At 38.1% G+C, this 24,875-nt stretch overlaps 1 protein-coding gene across 2 annotated transcripts in view; it reads left to right on the top strand.

The window, feature by feature from the left end:
- Window positions 2,882–24,875, top strand: part of ADGB (androglobin) — a 160,104-nt gene continuing 138,110 nt past the window's right edge. For both annotated transcript variants that reach the window (XM_021072116.1, XM_013992506.2), the window contains exon 1: window positions 2,882–4,585. In XM_021072116.1, the coding sequence (XP_020927775.1) occupies window positions 4,512–4,585 (74 nt within the window). In that variant the 5' untranslated portion in view covers window positions 2,882–4,511. The remainder of the gene's footprint in view (window positions 4,586–24,875) is intronic.

The following is a 24,875-nucleotide window of genomic DNA, read 5'->3' as shown; positions in this document are numbered from 1 at the left end:
TTATGCGTGGTTACTTCTGGAAGATGGGATTAGAGATTTTTAAGCTTTTTTGTTAATACTTTCATGATTCTAGAATCAATACATTAAAATTTAAAAAAATGGAGTTCCCATCGTGGCGCAGTGGTTAACAAATCCGATTAGGAACCATGAGGTTGCGGGTTCGATCCCTGGCCTTGCTCAATGGGTTAAGGATCTGGCATTGCTGTGAGCTGTGGTGTAGGTCACAGACGCGGCTCAGATCCCGGGTTGCTGTGGCTCTGGCGTAGGCCGGCGGCTACAGCTCCAATTGGACTCCTAGCCTGGGGAACCTCCACATGCCTTGGGTGTGGCCCTAGAAAAGGCAAAAAGAAAAAAAAAAATGATTTTGAGCTTTCCCCCCACATCCTCACAGAGAAAATATTGTGTCCTTAACTTGCTGAGCCACAGCGGGAACTCCCAGGGTGCTATGCTTTTAAAAGCTCATATCCCTTCTCTACAAAATAGGCTGATTGTAATATCCCTTGGGTTGTGACTGCTGAAGGAATCAGATGCTGAATAAGGGGTCATAAAGAGCATGGGTCTGGCGCTGGATTGCGTGGGCCTAAATCCTGCGTAATACTTACCAATTGAATTTAGGATCTCAGCTGGTTTTCTTATATACAAAAGAGAAATTGTAATAATAACATCCCTAGGGCATTTATGGGGGGATTAAATGTTTTCAATACAGAAAAAGAGTGTAGTAGAGTGCCAAACATACAGTAAGTGCTCAATAAATGTGAGTTCTAACTATTAGATGTTGAAGAGGTTTGCAAAGTTTGAAGTGAAGTTGGTGAAGAGAAGAGGTCCTGCTCTAAGTGCCCTTACAGTCTAGTAAATGAGAAGGGCCACGGCATAAATAATGATAAAAAGGAGGTGTAGAATATGGTAGGAATTTTTAAAAGAAACAAAGCTCTTTGGAAAATAAGGAGAAGGATATTAATTTCCAAGGAAAGAAACAATGGAAGGACAGAACATGAACAGGCAGTTAAACTTAACTGCAAGCAGAACAGGTAGAATTTACACTTCCTCATTTAATTGGTTACATTTAAACAACTTGGTAATTGACCTAATTGCAAAGAGGTGCCTGAGTAGCGCCATCTGTATAATTTGCTGTGGCTGTGGGACCAGGTGTCTGCAGCTGCCCAGCGCTATGGCTTAAGAGGCAGAAACCCTGTCCCTCGCCTTGCCCTGTCATCTGGAACTCCTGGTGGCGGGTGGAGAAGTGGTTACCAAAATTCACTTCCCTATTTCGTCAGATCCCTATGCAGTCCAAGGAGAGAGCCCTTCCCTGTTCTGTTTCTGCTGGCACCAGGAAGTAAGTACTTCTAACCACTTCCCTATGGCGCAGGGGTTACTGTGATGTGAGGACACAAAACTCTTCCACAAAAAGTTAAGCACAACCTGCAGCAAGGCTCCACTCTGGGTAGCTCTAAGGAAATACAAGCCCTGCTTCTCAGCCCTTGAAAGTTGTTAGACAGCCAGAGAGCTTGGAAAGCCCTAAGCTGAGTTGCAGGGCAGTCATCTGGATTTGCTGTGCTCAGGGGCATCTCTGAAAGCCTACAGCCTGGGTAGTTAGTCTGGAGGACTGCAGACAGCAAGGGCAATGGAGTCGGGCTATTCTTGTTCTGCCCCTGGCCCCATGTCAGACAAGTTCCTTTACCTCTCTGCACCTCAGTTTCTTTACCTGTGAAATAAAGAAAACATTAGCTGTCATTACTTGAGTGCTGATAAAATTCCAAACACAAAATCTGGTGTAAGCATTACTGTCTCCCTTTTGCAGATGAAGAAGATGGAATTCAGAAAGTTTAAGTGACTTACCCAGTGTAACTCAACTAATAAGAGTTGATATTTAAACTCAGGTCTGTCTCTAAAGCCTATGGTTTAAGGATCTAGCACAGCTCCCTCCCTAGGCCTGGCATGTCACAGGAACTTAGTAAATCACAGCTATTATTAACATTGCAAAATGGCATTGACCCTGCACACAAGAATATGAGTTTAAAAAAAATAAATTTAGGGCCGATCGTCCTTTTTACACTGGCATATACAAATACCGTCTTCACTTTATAGAGGAACACATTTGCTGCTTACTCTCATGCCCCGACCAGAGTTTGGCTTCAGGAAAAAAAGAGAAATTCCATTTCTGTATGCTGTATACATAATGTAATAAAAGCGAAAGAACACTGCATGAGGAATTAATAAGCTTTTTATACTTTAGCAAGAGATTTTTATTATCTCATGATGTCATTCCGTCTTGATGTCAACTACCCCACCACCACCAATTTAATAGATAAGAAAACAGTCTCCGCATGAAGTAGTGAAATGTTTGACTTAAACCAGTGCCCCTCTTTTTAATGCCTCTTGTCCAAACTCTACCTAAATAGACAAGCAACTTTTGGCAAGACATTTCTCTTCCCTTGGTCTGCGGTTCTTCACCTGTAAAATATGTGTGAGATGTAGACCCTCTGATTTCCAGGACTTTTCTTCTCTAATGGCCTTGGCATCTTGCAGTCTATAACCATGGCTTCAGCAATAGCCCCTGCTCGAGAGGAAACTCACCTGTCCATGGGCTGGTTGATTAAAATTGTGCTATTTTACCCTGTAGTCTTTGTATATGCTCATGGCTTTGCATTAATGATTTTGATTAGATTTAATATTCAATACTTCCTTGAAGTTTGGTCCTTTCTTTTCTTTCCTTTTTTTTTTTTTTTTTTTTTTTTTGTCTTTTTAGTGCCTTACCCATGGCATATGGAGGGGTCCAATTGGAGCCATAGCCGCTGGCCTACACCACAGCCACAGCAATGCCAGATCCAAGCCGTGCCTGTGACCTACAGCACAGCTCATGGCAATGCTGGATCCTTAACCCACTGAGAGAGGCCAGGGACAGAATCTGCATCCTCATGAATGCTAGTCAGATTCGTGTCTGCTGAGCCACAACGGGAACTCCTGCTCCTTTATTTTCAGTTAGGGGAGTTCTCTGGAAATCTAAGTGAGGCAGAGCCCTCCAGATGTCTTCATTGTCTTTACACATACCGCTGTATGTAGGGCATTTCTTCAGTCATATCATTAACACTGATGACTTTGAAGTTATTTATCTTGCATATAGAATACAGGGAAATTGCTATCTGATTGTCTTCTATGTAACAACCGATAATAAGTTTGGGATAGGCTGACAAAGCAAAAGCTATGCTGAGTGGAGAAGGCTAGGCATTCATTTGTCAGAGCAGTTGAAAGATTTGCTTTGCAGGAACCTGCTTTTCCCCTGTAGATTTGGGCCACTGAGCAGTTCCAAGTACAGAGGGAATGTCTTTATTTAAAGATGATTAATTATCTCTAGGCTCAAGAAAGAGGTCATCTCGTTAAAGGGGTTCTAAACCTCAGGCCTGTTTATGGTTAAGTCTCTCTGAAGTGAGGTTGCATTGGGCCAGAGCAATATTTGGTTTTATTTTAAGGTACTTTAAAGCTTTTCCAGTCTAAGCATTTCTCAGCTTCATTGATTCATGTTATCTGCCTGCTCGTTGAAGGCATTTGAGCTGTCATCTCTGAAATAGGGGCTGCCATTTGCTGTGCTTTCATTGTGTGCTAAACATGTTACATACAGATTATCCTCAAAATAGAATTGTGTTAGGTATTAGCATCTTCTGTTTACAAGCACGTAAACTTGAGACTCAAAAGGAAGAACTTGCTTGCCCAAGGAAAGATAACTTATAAACACCACTAGGAATGGCTGACGACTAAACTCCAGGCTTAATGGGTCTTGGTTTGCTTGTGACATCTGGGTCCACTGCCTTCTCATGTTAGTTTATCAAGAGCTACTCCATTCCATGACTTGGGTTTATTCTTTCATGTGAACAACCCAGACACCCGACCTATTTCATCAGAGATATCGTCATTATCAAACCTTAAGAGACTGAGAGTGTCATGATCTTGCCTGCCCTGAAGTGCTCCCCCTGCATTCATTACCGGACCCACAATTTCCAGGCCATTGGCCAATTCAGTGTGTCCCTAATGTCTCCTTAATTATTACTACAGGAACTTGTTCAGTGCAGAGAAGACCCGGGGAAGGGAGCTCTCATAGAATATCTTCAAAGAGTTGAAAATCCAAGAGAGAGTCCACATATGTCTGTGGTTTTGAAGGGCAAAGTCTGGCAGAATCAACCTGATAGAAAAGTTCCAACTTATCCAACTTATTGATGGCGTGGATTTGGCCATCAAGCCTATGGCCAAATCCATGCCAGGGGCACCTTCTCCCCCAGACACCCAACCCCTAGGTTTCCACCTGCCTGAGCTCTCGGCAGCACAAGTCCCTATTCCGTCCTCAGAGCCGCAGTGGCTACAGCCGCGTTGAGCCCCAGAGGCACCTGTGCCGCTTCTGCGACGCTTCTGGCAGTTGCAGCCCGCCCACCGCCGTCTCCTGGCAACGGCAGACGCGGAGCCTGGGTCGCTGAGCCAGCTCTTGGCTCAGAGCTCAGCCCCTGCCTGGGTCTGCGTCTGCCATGGCCACTAAACAAACCAGAAAGAAAGAGGTGCATCGTATCAATTCGGCGCACGGATCGGATAAATCTAAAGAGTAAGCGACCTCTGACTGCCCATACCACCCCTGGCATTAATTCCTTGGCCTTTCCACTCGTCCTGGCGCTGCTTCCTTGTAGCAATCTCTGCCAACGCAGGAGTTCCATGGCCTTGTTGCAGCTTCTTTACCCTCTGTAGGAACCCAGACACCCCAGGGGAGGATTCTTGCCCTCGTTCCTTTTCCACGCCTGGCTCGACCCACCTCCTCTCCAGAGCCCCTAGTTTTACTACTTCTACTGCTAGGCTGCACTTCTGACTGCCATCCAGGAACCTCTCAGCCCTTTCCCGTCCCCATCCCTCCTCCTTCATAGTCCACCCAGGCACTTTAGAAAGGCCGCGGGCTTCCTTACAAAAGAGGTGAGGCTCAAAGTTAGGATCCCATCTGCATGGCCCCAGTAACAGCAGAAAAAGAGAAAGAGAGCTTTCAACTCAGAGGTGATTCCCTAATCCAACAACTAAAGATCATTGGTGAGATTAGATCAGACATGAAATGGTTAAAACTCTACAAATATATGATTTGCGTTACTAATGTTTGTTCCAAAGTACGCAACCTCTGGCTCATGGAATCTATGCCAGGCCTCTCTGCTCTGGGGTTCTGTTCATTGTGTCTGTGTATGAACCTCCTTATTATGGATTTTCCTTTGGTCTTCCCCCCCCCTTCCAGAAATACCTAGTTATTAATAGCACAGATTTGGGGCAACTATCTGAACTTAACAAAATTTCTAATTGTTATTCCAGCTGTGAAAGAATGCCAGCTGCCAAACCTACCTCAGTGGAATCATTCATGTTCTTCCCACTATGCCTGTGAGGGGTGGACAGTTGGGTTCTTAGATTTTGGATGCTTAGTTCTTCATCTCCTTCTTTGCCTAAAGAATCCCACATTGAACTTGTGCTCACTGATGCCTTGTATGTAAGGCCTTTCCGTCCCTGAACTCCTCTCTCACCCTCATTCCCGTGTCCCTGATTCTCTAGTTCCTTCTTCTGTCCTCTCTCATAAGCAGACTTCCCAGCTTCCTGGCAGATAATGCATTCATTTTATTAGTAACATAAATTTCAGGTACTGTGTTACATATGTAAGTGATTTTTACAGGGTTGTTCTCTCGCTCCCTGGTCAGTGTAGGTCATACCATTTCAGCATTTTCTAATGGTTTCGATTTTTATAGGTCCAAGCCCTACAAGACCCTGCAGGATAAGGACCCTATATCTTTTCTAATTTTACCTCCTCCTTGTTCACATACTATCCTTTCCACACCCTGGAACACTCTACACTTGTTCCTACCTCAGGGCCTTTGCACTTGCTATTCCCCCTGCTAGAAAGTTCTTCCCCCCATATTTCCATATGGCTTTCTCTCTCACCTCCTTTAGATATTTAGCTCAATGCTATTTCCTCATGTCAGCTTCTTTGGCCAACTGGTTTAAAATTGCAATCCCACTTTCCTGCCAAAACCAAAACTTCTCTGTTTTACCTTTGCTACTTTATTTTTCATCATTAATTGTTTTGCTCATTAGCATACTATGTATTTTGCTTTAAAGGTGTTCATTGATAACGTCACCCTAATAAAATGTGAGTTCCATTTTAGGTAGGCAAGAATTTTTCTATTTTATCCACTATTAAATGCTTAGTACCTGAAGTGATGTTTGGGTTATATGTAGTAGACTCTCAAAAATATTTAATGAATGAGCAAATGACAATGATTAAATAAGAGACTATAAGAGGGTTGAAAAAGTTTTTGAATATACCAGAAAAAGCAAACTTATTCAGTGCTGGTTATAATTAATGTACATGGAAGTCTCACCACTCTTAAGGAGCTTTGATTTTAAAGAGTTTATATCCTAAAAGAGATGAGATTATCTCCCATTTAAAAAAAAAAAGGTCAAATCAGATACCATAAAACACAGTACCTGCCCTGGTCCTATGATGATTATGTCACACAATAGAGATTAGATCCCTGCTGATAAGATGTTAACTCTTTCCTTACTAGAATGTCCCATTTCTTTTTGAGATTATATTATGTCTAACAAGTTTAATTTTTCCAGAAAATATCTGAGTTGAATTATATCAATAAAGGAACATGTGTATATTTATGAAAATAGAAGAGTAATGGCAAATAGCTATATAATATCTAGTCTTTGCTAGAAACTAGCTGTGAGTATTAACCATCAAATGATTAGACTTTTGCTCTAGCTGCTATATGATAGGATGTGAATTCATTATAAATCATGTTTATCTTCTAAGTTGTACTGAAGAACATTCGAATCATAGATACAGACTAAGTCATAGACTTAGGTGTAACCTAGCATGGGGCCCAGGGATCAAAGTCTAGCAAGGAGCCACTTGAACTTTACTGGGAACATTTAGAATAAGTTTTTATTTGTCATTTTACCACACCTCGTTCTTATACATCCAGTAAATGCAACTAACTCTAACAAGATCTGGGGTATGGAAATGAGAAAGTTTTTGTAGCCTGGAAAATAGCTGTCCCATAGAAGCTTTTCCCTTAGAGATGCCATCTGTAGCATATTTCTTTTATTTCCCCAAATTTTCTATGAGACTGGGGTCAGGATCACATCTGGCTTTTGCCTAGCCTGTTGGGTGGTGCATAATAATAACCACTCACCATTTGTTTATTAAATGTGTTCGTAGTTTAGTATGCTTGTTTTTCATTCCTTCTAAGTTTGACCGAAGCCCAGTTCTCCCTCCCTTTCTGATCTAAATGTTATTGGAAAAATTCAAAACAAGATGTTTCAACCAACAACAGAAAGAACCACGTATGTCCAGCTGTGACCAAAATCATAAGTAAATATGACTTTGGATCACAAAGAATAAGTATGTGTTTTTAATATTAGATTAAATTATTCCTATTTTATATATACTCTATTGCTCTGTATCAGCAAGGATGAAATCTCTGTTTTAGGGTTCATCCTTACACCATTTTTTTGTTTTGTTTTGTGTGTATGACATTGAGCTTGCCATTTTTCTATTATGATATTCAATTTTTTCTTCTTTAAGAGTCTTAAGCTCTACCAGTGGAGCTAGCCAAGTACCCCAATTTTTTCTTCTTTAAATGAAGAGCTATCTACTTAAAATTTTTTCCCATTTCAACATTCCCTGTCCTCCCTTCTCTGTTTTTTTCTTCCAGCTCCAAACTTCCATGATTCTTTCAGATTTTTTTTGACTTTTTTTATGTTATTTCCCCAATACGATTTTTTTCTACTATACAGCAAGATAACTCAGTTACACATACATGTACACATTCTATTTTCTCACATTATCATGCTCCGTCATAAGTGACTAGACATAATTCCCAGTGCTACACAGAGAATCTCTTTGCTTTCAGATTTTTTAAACTCAACTGGAAGAAGGGAGGGAATTTTGTTATGGTAAAATGTTTGAAAATTTTATTTTTATTTTTCTAAGGCTATCACAACTATCACAAATTATGCCTTTTTTTATCAGTACCTAATGATAATTGAAAATTATAAATCAACCTAAATTTAATCAGTTTGAAAACTAGTATGCACTTCAAAGATATTTTCACTACATAGATGCTTCTGGAAGGATTTGTAGTGATACCACTATAAAAATTTGATCTTCTTAGAAGTACTAAGTAAAGTCTTTGTGTACACAATAGACAACTCAAAAGAGGGGAAAGGAGGAGTTCCTGTAGTGGCTCAGCAGAAACAAGTCTGGATGCAGGTTTGATCCCTGGGCTCGCTCAGGGGGTCAGGGTCCGTGGTCACCATAAGCTGTGGTGTAGGTCTCAGACTTGGCTCACATCTGGCTTTGATGTGGCTGTGGTGTAGGCTGGCAGCTGTAGTTCTGATTCAACCCCTAGCCTGGGAACCTCCATATGCTGTGGGTGCATATGCTTACACTTTAAATGCTAAAATATTTGGAATTTTATTTTTTTAGGTTTTTTAAAAGATTTTTATTTTTTCCGTTATAGCTAGTTTACAGTGAAAAAATTTGGAATTTTAATGGGAATTTTGAGATAGGGACACAATTTTGTGTTCAGAGTCATAAAATTTTGTTTTATTTCCAATATCACATTAAAACCAAGATCAAACAAACAGATAATTTGTTGAACTAACAAGAATTATGCAACCTTCCAGATTTTTAATGGTGATGTATCATTAGACTTCTTTTCAAAACAAAATGAAATACATTTCATAAAGCTCAAGTTAATCTATTTTTACTTACTGAAGTGTGCCTCTGAGTTTCATAGAATTCTCAAAAAGATTGACATATTTGTCTATACAAAACTTTGAAAACAAGACTATTACAAAAGTCAAGTTATGATGAATACTGTGAAAGTAACATAAAGTAGAAGAATACATATCTTTTTGAGGATTAAATTAAGTGGGTTCTTGGTCATACCAGGTCCAAAAGAGCTGCTTCAATAAAACTGTGCAACAGTGATTAATAGTAGATAATAGATAATATATTCCTCTACCACCAGAGATCAGAAAGGAGAACGTGTGCACGTGAAAGAGAGACAGAGGCAGAGAGAGACAGTGGAGAGGTGCCTTTTAAAGCTCCAGGTCTAGTCCTTACAGCTCCACAGATAAAGGCGGAGAAGTAAGAGGAGAAGCAGGGCAGGAAAGAACCCAGGGTTCACACCGAGTCTTGTGATTGTCCCCAAGTCACCTCTGAGGACCTCAACAACCTAAGGACATAAGGACCAAGGTCACAATTTAAAAGGTGACCTCTGGTGACAGTAACTTCCCAAAAAGGAAGTTATGTTATTCTTTATGTTCATTTCCCAACTATTCAATGAGCTCTTCTCATGCCCCAGTCACTGGTTGGCTTGGGAGAATAAGGTATTACACAGCAGGGTACATGTTCGGGGATCTTCAATCTACGGGAGAGATGCTAAGTTTCAAACAGAAATAACTAGGAACTATACAATAACGCCAAATTTGTCAGGGAGAACTTCCTGGAAATAATGGAAGCAACTATGAACCAGCATAGGGTTAGATTAAAGAAATCGTGACATTTCTAAAATGATGGCAGGTTGAGCTAGAGGAGAGGAAGATCACTTCCAACTGGTGCTGCTCTTCCATTACCTCCAACGGCCAGTCTCCAGGTGGAAAGGCACAGGCTCTTGAGATGGTTAGTGCAGGCAGTGGGGATGCTTGAGGCACAGAAAGTCACCCAGGTTGGCTGGAGCAGAGCGTCTTCATGTGAATGTACTGGCATGTAAAGCATTGGAGGTGACGGAGCAGCAGAATGAGAGGGACAGATTAAAGAGTTCAAGCTATATGTGATGGAGAAACACAGTTGGTTTTAAATATCAAAATGATGGTTTCCGAGGTGTAATTTGATAACTGTCTGCATGGAATCCATGCTAAAATAAGAGTGAGAGTAGCAGGAAATACTGATGATAATGGTAGATGCGGGGGGCAGGGGCGACGCCTGCTTCTAGGAACTCTCCACAAGGAATACTTTTAAAGAGGGGTGAGTAGGTGCCAAGCAGATCTGTAGGGCAATTGTGGTCAAAGACTGTACAAGCCAAGTTACTGCCCTCTCAAGGTGCCGTGGTGATGATATCTGGGTGATGATGCCACTGTGTCTGAAAAGAGAAGGAAAAGGAAAGGGTAAAAGAAATTCAGTGATAAATTTCTGAAGTCCTGGCTTGTTTATTTTTTCATTTTCTGCCAGGCCTGGCACAGTGTGTGTTTAATAAATGTGATGTGTACTTTGAGTTCAAATGGAAACCTGTGTGGCAGCTTGGCATAAAACCCTTTGACTCAGAACCAAAGAAAGACTCAGAGGGAAGAGGCCCTGTCAGTCATCCCCAGGACCTGAGGCAACACAGCACAGATTAGGGCATTATATAAATGTCTGTTGCATATATTTTTAAATATAAAAATCTCAGCTAAACCACCCTGCCTAATAAGGCTAGGAATACACATTGGTCTTGGTGGGGTCTGTCACTAGTTCTCCCTTTGAAAGAATCTGAAAATTTGATTAATAATTTGTTAAAATATGACTTGGGTTAATAATCATTTCTGACAATGAAACTTTTTAATCAACCAATGTTTTTTTTTTTTCTTTTTTGGCCGTGCCCAAAGTTTGTGGAAGTTCCCGGACCAGGGATTGAACCTGTGCCACAGCAACGACCTGAACCACTGCAGTGACAACACTGCATCCTTAACCCACTGCACCACAAGAGAACTCCTCAACCAATTTAGGAGAAGTGGTTCCTTCTCAGTTTACTCTGTGGCATTATTAGAGGAGCAGAGGATGATAAGGATTTACATTTACAAACTTATGGGAATTCCTATTTCAGTGCTACCTAAAAATAAAGTTGAAATTATATTCGATTTGAAACTCATGGCATTGTTGCTAGTGCTTCTAGATGAATAAAGAAATATTGCTTCACTCTAAAGTGGTTATTTAAAAATATTTTAGTTGGCTTTACTATTCCTTTGACATTTCTAGGTCACAGATTATTGAAATTAAGGGATTAAATAATCTGTAAATTGATTAGACAACTTAATGTGAGATAAAATGACTAAAACTTATATCTAAGACATTTAAAAATACACCTTTGATATGATTTTTATGTTTTGATATAATTTGTATAATTGAAGCATTAGATAGAAATATTTCTAATATTTCTCACTTTTACCCTTGACAAAGAACACATGCTTATGTTGTCAGAAGAAGATTCAACTAAGTGCTTTGAAATTGTATTAGCTTTGCATTAGCTTCCTTCCTAGAGTACGTCCCGGCTAATTAATTCCAGGGGCTAAGGCTTATATATGTATACTTCTTTGTGGGTGCCAAAATGAATACCATTTTGGGGTCAAAATATCTTGAGATTATTTTTATTCCATCCTTCTGATCTGATGAGTGTCAGAATTGCATGTATTACTTTAGTTAAAGTTCTCAAAAAGTCGACATGCCCTTTCCTCACCTCTCAATCTTCCATTCAGGGAAGAAGTATGTCTGGTTTATTTATAAATTAATTAAAAAGGCCACTACAGGTCATCAAACCTTGTGAATACACAGGCAAAAGGAGAGGAAGCAGGAAGAGCTGTGGTTTGTTTTGCCTACTTTTGCTGCAGGTACAAGCCAGAAACGCAGTGACAGTTTAACCAGGTGAGGTCATGGGGAAAGGTGAAAGCTGTACTGTGCAAACTGCTAACGAGGCTCCTTCCATGTGCTATTGAGGGACAAAGCCTCAAGTTCGATCCACCTTGGGTCAAAGTGTAGAAGGAATTTGGGATTTGTTTGCACCATGGAGAAAGAATAAGATTAGGAGGAAAATAGTTGAAGTTGTGTAAAAGAAAAAAAAAATGTTAATTGAAGCCTGTGCAGGTACCAGCCTGCGGGTCCTATGGGCCTGTCATTTCTTAAATGGATTAAGGACATTATCTCACTTATTTGCATATCGTGTTTTGTCCTTGCTCTTTATTATAAATATCAGCTTTGCTGCTGGATGGTGTCAGATCCCAGACGGCAGAAGCTTAAATCCTAGCCCCCTGTGTACACTGGGATGGATCAGAGCAGCAGAAACAGCCCCTCCTGTTTGGTTCTCTCTTTGTCCCTCCCTGTCTCTCAAGAGGGTTCAGAGGAACTGTGTCACTCCAGCTAAATCTACCCTCTTATCCTTCCTGGAGTTCTTTCCCTCAGACAGGCCTTTACTTTGTTTTCTCCACCCCACCCCCCACTTTAAGTTATTAGTCTCCTATGGTCTTACTTCACTTCTCTGCCATATATCTTTTGTTCATCTAAAACAATCATTCCTAGGAGTTCCTATCTGTGGCTCAGCTGAAACAAATCTGACTGGAATCCATGAGAATGCAGGTTCAATCCCTGGCCTTGCTCAGTGGGTTAAGGATCCGGTGTTGCCCTGAGCTATAGTGTAGGTCACAGACGAGTCTCAGATTGTGGGTTGCTGTGGTGTAGGCCAGCGGCTACAGCTCTGATTGGACCCCTAGCTTGGGAATCTCCACATGCCTTTGCTTAAGATGGAATTGCACTCAAGGTGGCAAATCCACGTGGGTGTACTCGTGGACTCCAAGTTAAATATGTTCAAAAGGAAGGGCATCATTTTCTCTCCCAATATGGGGATCTCCCAAGTTCTTTTTAGAGAATCATACATCTTCCCTGACACCTCGAGTTTCAAGAGCAGTCGACTTTTCACCCTCTGCCCATTATGTTCAGTTGGTTTCCGTATTCTTTCGGTTTTCCCTTCAAATTGCTTCTCTACTCTGCCTGAGCCTTCGTTTTGTTCTCTGACATCCTCTAGTTTGGGCTTTTATTAACTCCAGGTAGAACCACTGGGGAAGCATTCTAATTCCCTTGCCTTCAGTCAAAGACTTTTCTTACCCAATTTATTGCAATTTATTTTATGCGTAATACTATTAGCAATCCTAACACACCATTCCACTGGTGGGATGTTCATGCTTTGAGAGGCTAGAGAGAGAGAGAGAGAGAAGGAAAAAGAGAGTTGAGGGAGTTGTCAGGGGGCCCCAAGCAGCTTCTGCTCCCTCCTGGTATGAAACCAAATAACTACAGTATTTAGACTCTTCCATTTTTCCACCCCTGTACCTCTTTCCATCCTCTTTTCTCTGTTTAGAGTTGCTTTTGCCCAGCCCTCAATTCCATCTATTTTATATACATACATATGTATTTAAAAGCTTTATTGAAGTATAGTTGAGTCACAAGGTTGCGATGATTTCTGCTGTAGAACGAAGTGGTTCACTAACTACATCCATCTATATTTTAAGACTTGCTTTTCCATAGAGCCATCATTTGATTTTCTAAGTTGAGAGCAATTCCCCCCCACCCCGCTTCTGTGCTGATGAAGCAGTCTGTAACACTGTTTTAACCTTTTCATGGTTGCCTTTGCATTTTTATTATTGTGTGTATTTATTCCCATTAATTTTGTTGAGAATGTAAATTGAGTCACTGATTTTTATTTTTTTTAGGAAAGAATATCCTTCCTTTTTTCTTTCTAGTTTTGTTGAGATGTAATTGACATACAGCGCTGTATAATTTTAAGGTGTACAGCATAAAGATTTGACTTACGTCATGAAATGATTATCACAGTAAGCTTAATGAACATCTGTCATCTCATGTATATACAACATTAAAGAATTAGAAAAAACATTTCTTTCCTGTGATGAGAACGCTCAGCATTTTACTCTCTTAATTTTCATATATAATGTACAGCAGTGTTAATCACATTTATCAGGTGGTATTTTACCTCCCTAGTGCTTATTTATCTTATAAGTGGAATTTTTTACCTTTTGTCTTCATCCAATTCCACCTCCCACCTCCCACCTCCCACCTCCCACCCCCTACCCCTGGACCCCTGCCTGTGGTAACAACAAATCTGATCTCTTTTTCTAGGATTTTGGTTTGTTGGTTTTGAAGTGCAATTGACCTCCCATACCATGATAGTTCCTAGTACACAAAATAGAGATTTGATATTTCTATGAATTTCAAAATGATCACCATGGTAAATCTAGTGACCATTTGTCACCAAAGGTATTACATAATTATTAACTCTATCCCCCACACTGTACATTTCATATCAGTGACTCATTTATTTTGTAATTGAAAGTTTGTGCCTACTAATCTCCCTTACCTATTGATTTAGATATTCACACAAGCACAATATATTGAAAAAATAGATGTGTTGAAGTTGTAAAGTTAAATGCCCAATTAAATAATTTTAATCAAACTAAGAGAATAAAGTTTGTCATAAAAATCTGGCCTTAGCTATTTTTAATTTTTAAACTTTTTAGAAATTGTAATTTATTTCCTCACATATTAACATTTCTGAAAAATATGATTCAGAATGCCCCTAACCCAAATTAAGTCAACTGTGTACTCTATTCATATTCTGATTCCTTCAGGGTTTTAGCTGATGCTACTTAATAAGGCATGCTGATTTCACATTGCATAAATAAACTCCCTCCCACTATGAGTAAAATCATGTCTTTACCCTGAACAGCATGCTCAAGAAAATAATGGCAAAATTCTAGACCTTCACTTTGTTGACGTTTTAACATTCCTACAGTGAAAGTAATCTAATTAAAGCATATAGAGGAGTGTGTATGAGTTCATGTGTAAAGATTCTGCTGCCTTTTAAAATTTTTTTCTTAGAAGTCTCTAGTGATTTTGTGCCAGCTAAAGTTTTCTCTGGTTTTCAACTCATATAAAGTTTTCACTGTATTATATAATCTTGTTAATTGACCTAAGGATTTTTAAAAAATCGTTTTGTCATCTTTGCCAGGTATGTGATTAATAAGTGCTTTTAAGGTTTAAAAAGTTGGAGTTCTGACCGTGGCACAATGGATGGCAGTGTCTCAGCCAAGACACAGGTTCAATCCCTGGCCTAGCACAGTAAATGAAAGAATCTGGTGTTGCTGAAGCTACAATTTAGGTCACTACTGTGCCTCAGGTCTGATCCCTGGCCCAGGAACTCCATATGTTGCAGGGTGGCCAAAAAAGAAAAAAAAATTTAAAGGTATTAGTGTTTTATTAATAACCAGATTGTAAAATATTTATTAATGCAAATATGAACTACTTGTTATTACATATAAAGACAATTTTGACTTTCTTCCTAAGTCCAAATTGTGTAGGATTTAATTTACCAGGAATAGGTTTACATGAAAGATAGAATATGTAGACAAAATACATTTAGTTGAATATGACTTGATAATCAAGTATACCATAGAACCTAGATTTAATTTAACTATTATGACTCTAGGAACAGATAATACTGCTATCGCAAGGTGATGTTTGGCGTTTCCTAAATTGGTCTTTTAAAATCCCCGGGTTTTCTTTTCTTTCTTTTTAAAAATCAGGTTTATTGGTGTTAATCTGAAATACAGTAACTTGCACATATTTAAAGAATAAATTTTGATAAGTTTTGATGTACATCTATATACACTTTGAAAGCACCAACACAATCAAGATAATGAGCAGATCTACCATTCAGCAAAGTTTCCCAGATCCCCCCTGATCACCTTCTTCTCTCCCTGCCTGGCCCTAGTCCCCAGGCCATCACTGTTTTGTTTTCTGTCACTGTAGTTTAGTTTTCATTTTCTAGAGTTTTATGTAAATGGAATCATAAACTTCCTTTTGAATGGCTTTTATATGGCTTCTTTCACTCATCATAATTATTTTGATATTCATCCACATAATTATCAACAGCTAATGTAGAAATTAGCATTATTTCTTCCTTAAATATTTAGTAGAGTTTACCACTGAAGCCATCTGTGTCTGGAGTTTTCTTTCTAGGAAGGTTTTTAATGTTAAATTCACTTTATTATTAGAGACATACAAGATATTCAATATCTCCAATCAAATCTCTCTTTTCTTTACCAAGTGTTCTTAGTTTGTATTCTTCAGGGAACTGATCAGTTTCATCTAATTTATCAAATATATGGACAAAGAATTGTTTATAGTATATCGTTATTATCTTTTTAATGTTTCTAGGATCAGTAATGATGGCTCTTCTTCCATTTCTGATTGTTGGTTTGTATCTTCTTTCTTATATCCCTGCTCTGACTAGGGTTTGATCAAGCAAAGAACTGGCTTTTTGATTTATTGGTATTTTTCCTATAATTTTTCTGGTTTCTATTTCCATAAATCTGCTCTAATTTTTATTAGTTTACTTTAGGTTTATCTTGCTTTCTTTTTCCTAGTTTCTTAAGGTAGAAACTGAATACATTGTCCTGAGACCTTGACTCTTTTCTAATGTAAGGATTTTGTGCTATAAATATTGCTTTAGTGACATCCTGTACATTTTAATGTGTTGTACTTTCATTTTTATTCAATTCAGAAACCTTTTTTTTTCTTTTTTTCTTTTTATGGCTGCACCCGTGACATATGGAAGGTCCCCGGCTAGGGGGCAAATCGGCAGTCACTGCAACACTGGATCCGAGCTGCATCTGTGACCTACATACACCATAGCTTGTGGTAATGCCGGATCCTTAACCCACTGAGTGAGGCCAGGAATCCAACCCACACCCTCACAGAGACAAGTCAGGTTCTTAACCTGCTGAGCCAAAATGGTAATTACCAGATACTTTTTTTTTTTTGGTCTTTTTGCCATTTCTTGGGCTGCTCCTGCGGCATATGGAGGTTCCCAGGCTAGGGGTCGAATCAGAGCTGTAGCCGCCGGCCTACGCCAGAGCCTCAGCAACGTGGGATCAGAGCCACGTCTGCAAACTACACCAGAGCTCACGGCAACGCCGGATCGTTAACCCACTGAGCAAGGCCAGGGATCCAACCTGCAACCTCATGGTTCCTAGTCAGATTCGCTAACCACTGAGCCACGATGGGAACTCCAACTACCAGATACTTTTACAACTGCCTTTTGAACACATTGGTTAATCATAAATATTTTATTTACATCCCGCATACACATATCTTCAAAATTTCCAGGTTTTTTTGGTTAGTGATTTCTAGTATAATTCCATGGGCCAAAGAACATACTTTGTATGACTTGAGTTCATTAACATTTATTGAGAATTATTTGATATCTCAGATTATGGTCTATCTTAATGAATAAAAATTGTGTTCTTGAAAAGAATGTGTATCTCTTGTGACATTCTACAAATGTCAGTTAGGCTAATATTGATAGAGAGTATTCTATAGTCTATGTATTCCACAGCCTTACTGATTTTTGGTCAGCTTGTTCTATCAGATATTCTGAATGATATTTCTATCTTCCATTGTATTTATGAATTAACCCTATTGATATTTTATAGGTCTATCTGTTTTTGATTCACGTATTAATAAAAGTTTAGGATTATTATATCATCTCAAGGAATTTTCTTTTTTAATCATTATGAAATTAAACTTTTTAATCACTGATAATATTGTGAAATCTACTTTTTAAAATATTTGTTTTTATTAATGTTAACATGGTATATATTTTTCTACACTCTTATTATTTGTGTCTTTATGTATATAAAAGATTTATCATAAATAGCATATACTTGGATCTTGCTTTTTATCTCATCTTAAAATCTGTCCTTTTTAATTTGGGTATTTAGACTATTTAGTTTTAATGTGACTAGTAATATTGCTAAGTTTAAATCTGTTATCTTGCTATTTGTTTTCTCTTTGTTCTATCCTTTTTATTTCTTTTTTTCTTCTTCTGCAATCTTTTGGATAATTTTTAAATTTCTATTTATCTCCTTTGTTTAGCTATATCATATTGCTTTTTTTCTTTCAGTGGGCTCTATAAACTCTTCACATTTATAGCACACACCTTTAACTTATCATTCTCTACCTGCTTTTGATATTATACCAGTCAAGTCATATCTAATACAAAAAACATTGTGGTAATATACATATTCACCTCCCAACTTTACGCCTTTTTTTCATACATTTCACTTTTATAATGTCATAAACCATACTCCATTACTTGTTTGTGTAAGTAGTTAATTTCATTACAAAGATACTTAAATTGTAGAATAACCTGAGTATTGAACCATGTAGTAACTATTTTGATTTTCTTTTTTCTTTGTGTAGATCCGTATTTCCATCTGGTATTGTATTTTCTACTGCCTAAAGGCCTTATTTTATTTTTTATCGTGGTGAATTTTTTCTGCTGATGAATGCTTTTAGGTTTTTTTATGTTAGAAAAAAAGTATTTATATCACTTTAAAAGAATATTCTAACTAGGTGTAGAATTCTAGCTTAAGAGATTTTTTTTGTTTCTTTTAGTTTTTTTAAAGCTGTTGCCCGTTTACTTACACTGTTTTTAATGAGAAATTTGCTGGTTTCCTTTTTTCGTTCCTCTGCATGTATTATGTCTTTTTTCCTTTAGCTCTCAAGATCTTTTCTCTTTATTACCACTACTTTTGAGTCATTTGCTTATGTTGTACCTTGGCATTATTTTCTTTATGTTCCTTGAGTTTAGAGTTAATAAAAATTCTTGAATTTGTGGATTTATAATTTGTATTGAAATTTTTAAAATTTTGATCATAACTTCTTCAAATATTTTTTCATGTCTCCAATCCTTATTTTGATGAGACCAATAACACTTAGATTGTTTGAAGTTTTTTAGAGTTCACTGACGCCCTGTTCATTTTCAATTTTTTTGTGTTTATATTCCATTTTGGATCATTTCTATTGCTATCTCTTCAAGTTCATTAATATTCCTCAATAGCTAATCTACCATTAAAACCCTTCTTAAGTATTTTTTCTCAGACATTTTAGTTTTCATTTCAGGTATTTCAATCATTTATTAAAAATCTCATGTATCTGAGATTTATAAGACCAGAGAAAAAAGCACCCGAAAGAATTGGAAGGCTTACATAGGGCCAGGACTAGTCCTATTTTTATTAGCTGCAAAATGTAAAGCTATCAGAAAAAAAGAAATAATAAAGATTACAGCCAAAATAAACAAAATTGAGAATAGGAAAACAACAGATAAGATAAAAAAAAAAAAAAAACCCAAATTTGGTTCTTTGAAAAGATCAACAAAACTGATAAATCTTTAGCTAGATGGACTGAGCAACAAAAGAAAAAGACTTAAACTACTAAAATTAAAGATGAAAATGGGGACATTATTACCAATTCTGCACAAATAAAAAGAATTATAAAGCTTCAATGAACAATTGTTTGCCAACAAATTAGGCAATTTAGATGCAATGGACAAATTTCTATAAACATAAAATTTAGGGAGTTCCCGTCATGGCACAGTGGTTAAGGAATCCGACTAGGAACCATGAGGTTGTGGGTTCCGTCCCTGCCCTTGCTCAGTGGGTTAACCATCCGGCGTTGCCGTGAGCTGTGGTGTAGGTTGCAGACGCAGCTCGGATCCCGCCTTGCTGTGGCTCTGGCGTAGGCCAGCGGCTGCAGCTCCTAATCAGCCCCTAGCCTGGGAACCTCCATATGCCATGGGAGCAGCTCAAGAAATGGCAAAAAGACAAAAAACAAAAAAAACAAAAAAAAACTTAGCAGACTAAATCATGAAGATACAGAAAATCCTATAACTAGTAAGGAAATTGAATCAGTAACTAAATATTTCTCAACAACAGAAAAATCTCTGGATGTGATGGCCACACTGGTGAATTCTACCGAACATTTAAATAGGAACTAATACCAATACTTCTCAAACAAAAAATTGAAAAGGAAGGAATGCTTTCTAACTCAATCTGAGGCCAGCATTACCCTGATACCAAAGCCAGACAAAGACAGTACAGAAAAGAAAACAGAAAACTACAGATCAATATCACTTTAAAACATTGATGTAAAAGTCATCAATGAAATAGTACCAAGCAGATTCATCAACATAGTAAAAATATTATACACCATGGCCAAGCAGAATTTATTCCTGGAATGCAAGGATGGCTCAACATATACAAATCAATAAATGTAATACACGATATAAACAGAATGAAGGAAAAAACATTTGTCATCTCAATTGATGCAGAAAAATTTTTTGACAAAATTTATCATCCTTTCATGATTAAAAAAAAAAAAAAAACAAATCAACAAACTGGGAATGGAGGGAAACTACCTTACCATAATAAAGCCATGTATGAAAAACCCACGAAAATATCATACTCAATAGTGAAAGACTGAAAGCATTTGTTATAAGATTAGGAACAAAGCAAGGATGCTTGTTTTTATTATTTCTTTTCAACATAGTACTAGGAATTCTAGCCAGAACAATCAGGTAGGAAAAAAAAAAAAAATGGAAGACATCCAAATTTTAACAGAATGGCATCCAATATTTTAAAGGAAGAAGTAAAAAGGTAATTGTAAATATAGAAAACTCTAAACATTTCATAAAAAACTGTTAGAACTAATAAATGAATTAATCAAAGTAGCAGGAAACAAAGTCAACAAACAAAAAATCAGTTGCATTTCTATACATGAACAATGAACAATCTGCAACATAAATTACAAAAAAAAATCCATTTTAAATTAGTATCAAGAAGAATAAAATATTTATAAACTATTTTAACCAAGAAAATGAAAGACTTAACAAAATAAAAACTAAAAAACATTGCTGAAAGAAATTACAGACATAAGTAAATGGAAATACAGCCCGTGTTCATGGATTGGAAGATTTAATGGCTTTTTAATGTTATCACTACCCAGAGTAGTCTACAGATTGAATGCAATCTTTTATCAAAATCTCAATGATTTCCTTTTTTTGCAGAAATAGAAAAGTCCACCTTAAAATTTGTATGGAATGGGTGATCCTCCCCGTACCTCCCGCCCCCACCAACAAAGATCTCAGGAGTCCTCTCTCTGCGAAGCTCTCTCTTCTAGTGCTCTGTCCTTCAGACTCTAACTGTTTTGGTCTCCCTTAGACGTTCTTCTCCATCTCCACTGCTCAAGAAATCTGCTGAGATATGCCTGGGTAAACTCTCCCTGCACTGCAGCCCCCAAACCCTCAGGACTATAAACTGAGGCAATTATAGGGCTCACCTCATTTGTTTCCTATTTTTTTCGTAATCACTGTCCTTCGTCAGTTCACAGCTGTGTCTTGAAAAACAGTTTTACATGTTTTCCTCAGGTTTTCATATGTCTTAGGTGGGAGAGTAAATCCAGTTGTGGTTACTTCAACTGAAGTGGACATGATATGTCTCAGGTTTATTACTTAAGTTCTATATTTTATTTCTATTCAGATGAGATGTTTTAAAGCAGTATTTATAGATACCTATCCACAAATAATATATTGCAAGTGTGGATAGAATTCCTTCCTTAAAAATCAATTCCAAATTGGATATAATTGCCAGTATACATTCTTTAAAATTGGTTTTTCATATAGTAGAGACCTCATGATACAAACATCTTAATTAAGTGAATGCAACTTCCAGATTTTGTGAGGATTACCTGAAATAAAATTTTCATAATTATTGTTTTGTGCTCACTTATGAGTTGTATTGCAACTTCCAGTGTTCTTCAAGCTTCCTCTATTAAACCAGTGTAGGTGAATGTTAAATAGTATGTGTCTAATAATAAAATGTTTGTCTTGGTATAATGGCCAAAGTCAACAATAACTGCAAAATAAGATTCAAGCCCCTCCACAAGCTCCTTAGTGGGAGCTGCCCGCCTGCATTGTGTTTCTTTCCAGCCTAATTACTCCCCACCTTATACTACATGCTCCCCCAGTACTGAAGAGTTCATAGTCCTCTGCATTCATCTATTGTTTCTTGCCTCTGCATGTCTCATACGATGTTCTCCTTTCTTAGGGATGTTCTTTCTCCTTTTTCAAATGGAAAATTTGTAGTTATCCTTCAAGACAGCTCAGATGCTATTATTGTTGCAAGTTCCTCCTAATTGCCTCATGTTGGGCACAATGCCCCCTCTTTACCACCTGTGAATCCTTCCATCTTTGTGCACACCACAGTATATTGAAATTTTCTGTTTACCTGTTTGCATTCCAAAATAAACTTAAGAGCATAGATATATATTTACATGTCTGAAACCCCATCATCTAGCACAGTGCTTGTCACAGAGCAGGTGTGCAATAAATGTGAGTTAAAAATAAGTGAACTGTCAGTTGATCGAGATTCCTTTCTCATCTGAAATAGTATCTTTCTAAACTGTTTTATTCTGCAGACACATCAGTTGATTTGATCCTAATTTTAAAAAATTCTGCATTCCCAATTTCCCTTCTACCCAAAGCACTAAGAGTTGTTCCTTAATGTCAGGTTCAATCTTTCTGTTCTCTCTCAGGTTGGAAGCTTTATATTTTATTTCTTGGAATATCCTTGCAATGGAGTGAATGCCTGTGTACCCCAAAATTCATACGTTTAAACCCAAATCCCAATGTGATGGTACTTGAAGGTGGGGCTTTGGGAAGAATTGAGGTCATGAGTATGAAGGCCTCAGGAATGGGATTAGTGCTGTTATATAGGAGTTCCCGTTATGGCTCAGTGGTTAACGAATCCGACTAGGAACCGTGAGGTTGCTGGTTCAATCCCTGGCCTTGCTCAGTGGGTTAAGGTCCGGCGTTGCCATGAGCTGTGGTGTAGGTCGCAGACGTGGCTCTGATCCCGAGTTGCTGTGGCTGTGGTGTAGGCTGGCGGCTACAGCCCCAATTTGACCCCTAGCCTGGGAACCTCCATGTGTCGTGGGAGCAGCCCAAGAAAGGGCAAAGTGCTGTTGTATAAAGAAGCCAGAACGCTATCTAGCTCTCTTTCTGTTATGTGAGGACACAATGAGAAGTTGGCCACCTGCAACCCAGAAGAGAGCTCTCATCCAAACCCGACCATACTGGCACCCTGATGTCTGACTTCTAGCCTCCAGAGGTGTGAAAAATAAACTGTTGTTTATGAACCACCCATTCCATGGCATTATGTTACAGCAACCCATACTGGTTAAGTTCACCCTTAATTGTTTTAAAGTACACTCATCTTTAAATATTTCCCTACAATGCCTACAATTAGCATTATCACTAAAGAAAAAAACAGGCACACTCGTATCTATCAGAATTCACTCCCTTTCTTGTCTTTTTAATTTTGGATAGCTTTTAAAAGCACAAATTTATTGTTTTCATTATTTGTTTATAGGAAATACATTTTAGAATTTTACCAAAATATTATATTGACTCATTTGTCTACCACTGCAACTTGCATCCCACATCTTAATTCTGGGTTCATTTCTCTTTTCCTGAGATAAATCCTTTAGTAATTTCTTTTCTTTTGCAGGTATGGGAGGGCAGAGTCAGCTCTGGTAACCCCACGTTTTAAAAATATTTTTATTTAATTAAAACTAAATGCTTCTATCTCACTTTTGAATAAGTGTTTAGTTGGGTCTTAATTCCAAGATTGGCAGTTATTTTACCTCAGCTTTGAAGACATCGCTTCATTGCTTCATAGTGTCTATTATTTGCTGTCAATTTTATTGGGTTTTTCTTTTCTTCTTTTTTCATTTTAGGGCTGTACCCATGGCATATGGAAGTTCCCAGGCTAGGGGTTAAATTGGAGCTATAGCTGCCGGCCTACACCACAGCCACAGCAACACGGGATCCAAGCTGCATCTGCAACATACACCACAGCTCCCGGCAATGCTGGATCTCCAACCCACTTGGCCAGGGATCGAACCTGCATCTTCATGGATACTAGTCAGGTTTGTTTCTACTGTGCCACAAGGGGAACTCCTCCACTCAAGTCTTAACATGGGGAGGCTGGAGGCTTTTCTCCCATATGGGAAGTGCTGTCCCTGATACGACATCCATGGTGGCGGACGGCCACCCCAGTCCTGTTTTTTCCCTGTTGGCCAGCCTGTTCCCTCATGGAATCACAGGAAAGTGGCATATTGCCTTTTACACCATAAACATTAGGAGGCTGAGGTTATCCTAGCCTGAGTTCAAAGCTAGGAGTTCATGAGTACTCTAGCCACTTGGTCACACATGAAGCCTATTTCTAGGGAAATTTACTGGGTGAATTCAGCTTCTTTTCCAAAATAGACTTTTAGGCTCCCCTCGGTGCCCAGTACCTATTTGTGGATGACACTGTTCCAGCCCCTAATCCATCACTACACATTCTTTCTGAAATTAGTCCATTGATTTTTTTTAATTGACTAATTGATATTAGTTTCAGGCATAGAACATTCTGACTTCCTCGTATATGTTGAGAATGGTCACCACAGTAAATCTAGTTAACCTTCATCACCATAAATATTTACACCTTTTTTTTCCTGTGATGAGGATTTTTAAGATTTATCCCCTTAGCAATTTTTAAATATATAGTAGAGTATTATTAACTAGAGTCACTATAGCCAATATGCTTTATATTATATCTTTGTGACATTTATTTTATAACCAGACGTTTGTACATTTTGGCCATTTTCACCCATTTTGCCCATCCCTCACCCCCTGCCTCTAGCAACCACCTACTCACATATTTCAGTGGCTTTTAATCATAATTAATTCATTTTAGTAATGAAAAAATATGCATATAAAATCACTTTAACACCTTTGTATCTGTTGTTTACTTGATATATCATTTTGATGTCAGAGTATTCCGTCCAACTTGGCCTACTATTATAAATTTGCATCTGTTTCCTCTCTTTTCCCCAGGAGTATCTTTATATTTTGTATTTCTCCTCTTGAAATCATTCCCTTGCCTGGCTTTCTGGAATTTTTCTTCCCTCTAAACACTGGTTTCTCTTGGAATATCATTTGGCATTTGGAATATACAGGTTTTATATTGTAAACATCCCCCACTGACTTTAATTAATTTTTTAAATAATATATTTCCACAGATAGGTTTTGTTTACACATTGTGAGCCCCTCCTAAAAAGGTCACTGATACTCCATTTATCTAAATAGCATATTTAG

The sequence above is a fragment of the Sus scrofa genome, chromosome 1 (genome assembly GCF_000003025.6).
Source record: "Sus scrofa isolate TJ Tabasco breed Duroc chromosome 1, Sscrofa11.1, whole genome shotgun sequence".
Classification (NCBI taxonomy): Eukaryota; Metazoa; Chordata; class Mammalia; order Artiodactyla; family Suidae; genus Sus; species Sus scrofa.
This window is presented reverse-complemented; position numbering and strand designations above follow the sequence as displayed.